At 33.6% G+C, this 9,012-nt stretch overlaps 1 protein-coding gene across 1 annotated transcript; it reads left to right on the forward strand.

Annotated features, from left to right (window-relative positions):
* Nucleotides 1-1,087: 1,087 nt before the first annotated feature.
* On the forward strand, nt 1,088-7,816 carry LOC123559026 (ELKS/Rab6-interacting/CAST family member 1-like). The gene is made up of 11 exons (XM_045350849.2): nt 1,088-1,201; nt 1,440-1,597; nt 2,012-2,119; nt 2,467-2,561; nt 3,030-3,215; nt 3,864-3,959; nt 4,518-4,685; nt 5,586-5,775; nt 6,240-6,335; nt 6,531-6,620; nt 7,224-7,816. The coding sequence occupies exons 2-11, from the start codon at nt 1,472-1,474 to the stop codon at nt 7,515-7,517; spliced, it is 1,449 nt and encodes a 482-aa protein (XP_045206784.2). The 5' UTR covers nt 1,088-1,201; nt 1,440-1,471; the 3' UTR covers nt 7,518-7,816.
* The last annotated feature ends 1,196 nt before the right edge of the window (nt 7,817-9,012 follow it).

The following is a 9,012-nucleotide window of genomic DNA, read 5'->3' on the forward strand; positions in this document are numbered from 1 at the left end:
TTTATTTATTCAATTATTTGTGTGTTCCCCAAAATACCTTTACAAGATTAAGTTCGAACAAGATAAGCAGGAAGGGATAAGAATGAAAGACTTATAGTCTTATAGTATTTTTTTCATTCGCGGACAAAAAACTTTGTGCAAATATTTGAGCTCGAATTTTGCAGTCCTCTTGTATTTTTTTTAATTGGCTTCACAACTTGCAATAAACATTTTCAAAATTGTTGCGCAAGAATATTGACAACTGTCACCACTAATCAATGGATGCAATCAATAACTAATCAATGATAAAAAAGACTCATAAAACACAATATGATAACTTAGTAACACTCAAATAAATCAATAATGACCGAGAAAGGAAACAAAAATTCTAGTAGAACATGAACTTTCTTAGTAGGCAAGTTTTATCCCTAGTTTCCAATGGGATTAAATTTTCCCATTATTTACGTTTTCCCATGGGAAAAAATCTTAAGCAAGTAATTCCACTACCGTCCGTGAACAGGCCTAGTCTGCAACATTTTCATTTTGTTTTCGTGTTTTGCGACGTACGGAGCTTCCGTTTTCTTCTGTTTTGCACAACTGGCAAGTACGTGACCTTTGTTGTAATTTATGGTGAAAAAAAGAACTGTGGTGGAAAATGGGAAATAAAATATGGAAATGATCTTTGTTTATTTCAGTTTATGATCGAGATATCTTCCAGTGAATAAACAAACAGGACGCAATATGTTCACGAGTAGTATAGCCGCTAATGTAAGATATGGTGTCCCACGTATTAAAGATATTTTATCTTATATGTAGAACAAACAAATATTCTTTTTTTTTATTTAATGTTTTAACGTAATTTTATCCATTTCATTGTTTCTTAACAGTGAAAAGTATGTTTGATGATTTCGCTGTTAAAATAACTTTCACTCTAACACAATAAAGTAAAACTAAAATACACACATAAAGGGGGAGTAAAAGAAAAAAAAATAAAGATTTATTCATGATTGTGTTTCTTCCCAATCGATTTCTCTATAATACTGCAAACTTAACAAATATCTACCTAACTCGGGTATATCTTAAACTGACTTTCAATGGTTCTTTTGTTCTTAATATCTGGACGAGCAGGTATGAATAGGTTCTTCAAATAATAGAAGTCTGTCGTAAACAGTTGACTTTTTATAAATTATTACCTGCACAAATGAGATTTATTGTCAGTACGGTAAGTTTATTTTAAATTCTTACTGTTTTTCATAATTAAAAAGCAATGCAATATTTTGATAATGGCTGAGACGGGTACTTTAACGATATATGGCCTAATGATCGATAACAGGCATCTTTCAAAGAAGAAATGCGTGAGGTCAATGCGGTGCTTCCTGTAACAAAGTATACATGCGTGGTATTTCCTTAATTTCCTTTTTATTCAACTACATTGTCTCTGCGTCTTTAAATATTATTAGAAACCCTTCCACTGAGGCTATTTGCGACCGAAATGGGAAAGAAAAAACTCATAGACGTGGTAACAATTGCTGTTGAAGACAAACTAGATTCTAATGGAGCGCTGCGTAACGTTGCGGTAAAAGATGCATGGCAAAGACTCAGGCAAAATATTGATGTGGTAACAACGTATTCTAACATAATTTCTTGATTTTTATTTATGAAATGGTAGATCTTTTCTGATTATCACGCAGATAACATAAGACTCATTTTGGTATTGATATCTTCCACTTTGTGCATTTTACCGAATAACTGTGTGCACCCGTTGTTCTGCTCTTAAAATTAAAAAAAAAACAAAAAAAAAAAAACATTCGACATGTCCTGGATTGTTTTTCGATTTTCATAAGAAGTACTCGCAAAATGCTATTTAAGATTTTTTTGACCTGAGATTATTTATCAATCATTATTGTATTTCAAGAGTACAGTACGTTGCCTTGTAACGAAAAAGAAACCGTGAAAATTTGATTTTTCTAAATTTAAATTCCGGTTGCATGCCTGTTAACCCAACTAATTCGCAGTTTTCTTTTTTTTACAGAGAGAATGGAAAGATGCAGAGAGCGTTCTGAAAGAATTATCTGATAATCTACAAAAGATAAATATGTTAAAATCTATGACGAGTACATTCGGTAAACTTAAATCAGCCGTTAGTATCTTTTATATATATTTTTTGGTATCGAATTACATCTTTACCTTAAAATTAAACAATGACATTGTTTCTATTGATTTATATTCAGTCATCTTAGATATCACTAAAGTTATGTATATACGTAGTTCAAAATAAAATATAAATTAGTTCTTCCTATGTCTTTCTCACGTGCTCTGTGCCTATCTTCCTCTTCTCGTGTTTCTGTGTGTTGAAGGTTGATTTATGTCATATAAGGGACGAAATATCCTTATAATTATAAATAACTGTACAATATCAATGCCACCATTTCATGAATCTCGTCATCATTGATTTGTACAACTTACGATTCTCTATCAAACATTCAGTTTCAGAATCCAGACCAAATGGTAGAAGAGAATGACTATCTCAGTGCTAAAGATACTCCTCGTGACGACAAACGCCAGACCTTGCAAATGGCAAAGTAAGACACGTAATTCTTACTTAAATATTCTTATTCTAAACATATTTCACTTTCACTTTTCTCTTTGCAATTTGACGCTGTATCAGTGACAGTACACTCCCTTCAGTAGAATCAAACTAATTGCCTTAAAAGTTTCGGGACAGACTGATTGTGTACCCTAGTTGGATACAGACAAACGGACAGCCAGACAGATAAGACAAACTTATTCCAATACACCCCTTCCCACAAAAACACACATTTGATGGGAGGGAGTATAGCTAATGTACTATTGTGTGTCCTTACTTCAAGACATAGAATGTTTTATAGATCTTTCACTGACAAAAGTTTTTATATACCAAAAATAATAAGCGTATTAAATACTATTAGAAATGTTTAGTTTTCATATATTTCCATTTACAACTACACAGCTTTCAAGTTTTCCATGTTACTTATATCACTTGGATTACATTTGCAAATTCTCTGTTTAAGTGACCTAAAGAAGGCACGAGAAGACGTCGATGAGTTTTGTGCGTGCTTACAGAGGGTCAAGGAAACTCTAGACAAAAACAACGATGTTCCTGGAAGAATTGACGTTCCAGGTGGCGCGTCTGCAGAAATACAATCCTGCTATAAATCGTTGTTATTTATTTGCGAGAAATGTAAAAAGAGTCTAAGGTATTCATTTTGATCAAATAATTAATGCTTTACAAATAGTTTAATGCGAAGATTTTACTGTCACTATTCAGTCAATATATAAGGATAACTGTGGTAATAATGTTCTTGGTAATATACACTGAAAGTCTTCTTGGATCAAATTTTCAAATGCATAGATAGGGTGTTTTTAAAGTGATCGAGTGTATAGTATATTAATGAGCCGTGCCGTGAGAAAACCAACATAGTGGGTTTGCGACCAGCATGGATCCAGACCAGCCTGTGCATCCGCGCAGTCTGGTCAGGATCCATGCTGTTCGCTTTCAAAGCCTATTGGAATTGGACAAACCGTTGGCGAACAGCATGGATCCTGACCAGACTGCGCGGATGCGCAGGCTGGTCTGGCTCCATGCTGGTCGCAAACCCACTATGTTGATTTTCTCACATGCACTGCTCATTTAATTGTTTAAGATCTTTCTATTTGCAGTATATAAGACGCAGACGACTGAAAGTAAGTGGGCATTGGTATCTCATTATTTATTAAGCAGCAATCTCACTTGTAATCGCGACTATAATGGCGACTTAGACAATAAAGATTTGTGTGTTTCAAATATAGCTGTATTTTTATCCATTAAAGCACAATAACAATGAATAATGAATTACATGTTTCAGAGAAAATGAGCATCTGAAGAAACGTATTGAAAATACAGAAACACGCAGTAAAGACATGGAAAAGCAAATAAATGAAAAAGAAGATCAAGTAAACAAGTATGTTTTCCATTGTGATATAAGATATAAAAGTGTATATGTACCTCTTAATTACTTTCTTTCCTTCATCAACCATAGTATCATTTATCGAGCTCAATAACCCTTAGCCTGCTAAACTTCTAGAATGGACTGGCCCATCATTCAATACCAGGGGTGTTCACTGAAACTGAAAATTTACTGACTGAATAGCGAACAGTGCAGACCATGACCAGCCTGCACGGACGTGCAGGCTGATCTTGGTCTGCACTGGTCGCAAAGGCAGAATCACTTACCGCCAGCAGGCTAAACGTTAAAGACAGTACCCATATGATATTTACATTTAAGATTCATTCCTTTCGTTCAATGAATTAAATATGTATATCCATGTTTTCACAAAACTGTAACCACACGTTCAAACCTTGATCAGTTGAATTTTAGAATTTGCCAGTAATGGCAGAAGCATATTTCACTGATGTCTGATGGCAAGACTACTGATGGTCTATGAATCATGTTACCATTCCTCAAACAATAGTTTCTTTTGATATAATTTATTTGTATTATTATTTCGTCTGTTAAAAGGCTGACTCAAACGGTCGATCTTTTGGAAAAGAAGCACAGCAGCATGAAAGAAGAGAAAATGGACAATATGAAGGAACAACTGAAAGTTAAAAGTCTAGAAAGACAGGTGGAAATGAAAGATGCGGAAATGGATAAGCTGAAGCAAGATAACGAAAACCTGAAGAAACGGTAATGAATTGTTTATCATAAACGTATCTTGCAGTATAGTTTAGATCGGTGACAGTTATCAGATGTAACGATTTATGAATATATGTAACTGTATTTTCTTAAACAATGCAAATATTTGCCATAGGCTATAGGAAGTTACGAAATACTCATTATACTGTAAGGAAACATAAAGAGTAAGAAAAGAATATTTTTGTCAAAAATATGGGCCATTGCTCGCATTTTGATGCCAGTTGCGATCTTTCATCGTAAGGGTACGTTTGTATATTAGAAACCATCCACGAATATCCATAAATTCAACTCTTTTGCTTCAAAAAGAGTAAAGTCCATTACCATACTTAAATGCAATGGTTTCTGTTGAACAAGAAAAAGTGAAAAAGAAGTAGGTATAGCACAGACCTGTTTTGATGACATTAATTTGTGAACAAGATAAACCATTTTATCAAATTGTAGAATATCTCAAGCTTTCTTGTTTTGGCAGATAAGTGAGAAAATGAATTTTTAAAAAGATACTCCCAAAGAATAAAAACAAATCAAAATAATTCCAGTCTGTTTGTTTCTGTTCATGAGAGGTAATGAAAAGTATAATACACAATACCTCCAACTGAAGCGTATTTGGCGGAGTTCTTTTATAAAAATATTGATTGAAAAATAAACATCATGTACTTAAAAATATGTCAAAAATAATAATAAATGCATAACATTTCTCACACACCTTGTTTCAGAATAAACGAAATAATGGATGAGAGGTAATGAAAAGTATAATACACAATACCTCCAACTGAAGCGTATTTGGCGGAGTTCTTTTATAAAAATATTGATTGAAAAATAAACATCATGTACTTAAAAATATGTCAAAAAATAATAATAAATGCATAACATTTCTCACACACCTTGTTTCAGAATAAACGAAATAATGGATGAGAAGGGATCGGAACTAGCGGACTTATATAATCCATTTCCTCCTGAAAAATTATCAGAACAGTTTAAAGACTTGTTTAACACTCTCTGGAAAGAATCCTTTGAATTCTATAAATCCAAACTGAAGAAGACAGAAAGAGAGTCAGCGGGAAGACTTCTACAAATACTCTGTGTACGATGTTTCACTGTAACATTATAACTCTTAACCTAATCAAGCACCGATAATTACTTTTTAAATATTATGGTTTGAATTATATGAGCCGTGCCATGAGAAATCCAACAAAGTGGCTTTGCAACCAGCATGGATCAGGTCAGGATCCATGCTGTTCGCTTTTAAAGCCTATTGCAATTAGAGAAACCGTAAGCGAACAGCATAGATCCTGACCAAACTGCGCGGATGCGCATGCTGGTCTGGATCCATGCTGGTCGCAAAGCCACTATGTTGGTTTTCTCATGGCGCGGCTCATATAGCTTCAATACAAACAAGACAAAATTGTAAACTATCTTTAAATAATATTATTGCCTTTTCTAAACTAACATTACACGCGTATTTACGACTTATAACTAAATGAATCATGTAATCATATATCTGTTTAATTATCTTGTTGTTGTTGTTTTTTTTTGTTTTTTTTGCAGGATGCTTGTTTATTTTGCACGGAATCTAGTGCAAATCAAATGCAGAAGCTTCTGAGTGAATTCATTTATCCAGGCGATACCCCGGAGGCAATGCATGTAAATGATACTATGTACTACTATTCATATATTTAACTGTTAAATTCATCACGATTATTTCGTATAAATCTTAATAACATTTCTTGGTAATTTTCTTGTAATAGTATTTTTGGTTTCTGGAAATAACATTGAAAAAAAAGTCTTTCATGGATTTGTTTTCCAGCTACTCATGGCTTTAAACATTTTATTCTTTAGGATCTTTCAAAAGTGGAGGAATCTGATGTTAAACAATTGCAGAATCTACGGAAGCAGACATGTCGATTGTCTTGTGAGTTTGTGAAAAATGTGAGTTTTACTTGACACACTGTACATGTATATCGTGAAAAGCTTAGGGACATGACAAAAATCTCATAATGAATTATATAAAAAAGGACGTACTGCCTGCTATATTACAAAATGTTTAACATGCATTTTAAAAAGAAAACTGACCTGTTTTTACTTACTTACGAATAAAAGTACTTGAAAAATTTCGAAAATTTAGACATAAACTTTGGAGCAAGGCTCATTGGTATAGCTATAAAGAATTATGCTGTGGAAAATGACTACTTAAAATAATTCTAATACTGTGTATAACATTTAATATTATTATTATCTAAATAAGGCAACACTGTTTCATATGGCATTGGTTTTAGAAATGTACCAATATCTTTGTCTGCAGACAGTATCATTTTACTGTTTGGAGTGTAGCTAAATTGCTTACTAAACACTTACCTGAGAGTCATCGAAAGTTTATCGTATTGATACTCTTTCTATAAAACACGGGAATGGAATGAAAATATTTGCTTACTTGAACAGATAAGAAACACCGAAATCGCCAACTTTGATGCACTCCCGACCAAAAATGAAAATATTTTTCACTCATTTCTTTTTTTCTACTATTTCATTCAGTCATTTGTGACGAAACTTGAATCTGCAAACGGAGAGACTTACACATTTGATGAACTTACCGTCTGTATGCCATACATAGAACGGTGTATCGAAATATGCTGGTTCCTTAATTTACAAACACCTCCAATGCACATTGGGTTCGAGGACAACGCCTTGCAAGACATTGCTGTGGATAAAGCTAAATATGAAATCACATCCGGAAAAGGAGCTAAAGTTGACATCGTGATGTGGCCACCGTTATACAGAGCTAAAGAAGGACTGTTGATGTCCAAAGGTTGCATCAAGACTAAATAATGTGTCAATTGTATAGGAATATTTTTATATCCATATAAAATAGACACTTCGATTTCATTAAAGTCTTCCATAAAGATGCTTGCATGCTTTATGAATGTTTCAGCAAAATTTGTTCAAAGGTTTGTTCTAAGAATAAGTCGGCTATTTTCGGAACTTTGTCAAACAGTTTTGTCTTTAAAACTAGAAACTGTTTGTTAAATGTTTTTCTAACTGATGTAGATAGAGTTGCCATGTTAACCTGTTCATGTTTGAAGGGTGTTTTAAAATTCTAAGCTAATAAATCAAAACTAATTGCATTGCTTATGACTGAAAATATTTAGTCCAAAAGCTTTTTAAATGTCTTGTTCATAATCAATTTGAGCAAGGCTTACGCCGTTTAAGCACTATAGTTAAGTTGGTTCTATTCGCTTAGACATTTGAGCCGCGCCATGAGAAAACCAACATAGTGGCTTTGCGACCAGCATGGATCCAGACCAGCCTGCGCATCCGCGCAGTCTGGTCAGGATCCATGCTGTTCGCTAACAGTTTCTCTAATTCCAATAGGCTTTGAAAGCGAACAGCATGGACCCTGACCAGACTGCGCGGATGCGCAGGCTGGTCTGGATCCATGCTGGTCGCAAATCCACTATGTTGATTTTCTCATGGCACGGCTCATTTCAACATTTTAATTTTTATGAAAATGATTAAATTATAAAAACCTTTGAAGATTTTAGCCGAATATATTTAGCTACCTTCATGTCATTCTTTCTCTACTTCTGATTCATAAGACACTAACAATTTAATATGTATAAAAATACTCAAAACACACTACTAGTAGTATTTCTAAGAGATATGCACAAAAAGAATGTTTTGCAGAAATTTTGTGTGCACCAAACAGTATTATTGTAATAGATATGTAAAACAGGTATTTACTTTAATAATATTTCATCCCTGCCTTCTTTAAATGTTCTTTCTTGTAAAATTTGTTTAGTTTAAACACATGACTAAGTCAGTGGTTTAATCATCAAAAAGGGCGCTATATAAATCTGGTATAATAATGATAATAATAATAATAACAATCTGCTATTATATTTGCTACTTATCAGTGTATCTCATTACCAGTAACGTGACATGGATGCATGACCGTTTCCTTTCTGACTGCAATCCGACACCTGAGGAAATATTTTACACCCGTCCGCCTTTAAGGAGCTAAGAAAATCGATTCAAGCATTTATTTATGTTACAAAATAAATAATTACTCATTCGTAGAAACGCTTAGCTCTATACACATAATGAATCACTAATTGAATACAAAGGCATATACATATCAAAGCCTTGAGATGTCTGGTGGTTGCGGGTTTTGCTAGAATTATTTTCATTTAAAATGCAAATCTATAAATATACATGTATAAGAAACAAATACTAATGTGCCTCATATCTAAGATAAACTCTGCCTGACCTTACATGAACAGCTGGAAGTCAGAGATGTAACCGTGGGCTGGAATACCTAATCATT

This window comes from Mercenaria mercenaria, chromosome 5 (assembly GCF_021730395.1).
Source record: "Mercenaria mercenaria strain notata chromosome 5, MADL_Memer_1, whole genome shotgun sequence".
Lineage (NCBI taxonomy): Eukaryota > Metazoa > Mollusca > Bivalvia > Venerida > Veneridae > Mercenaria > Mercenaria mercenaria.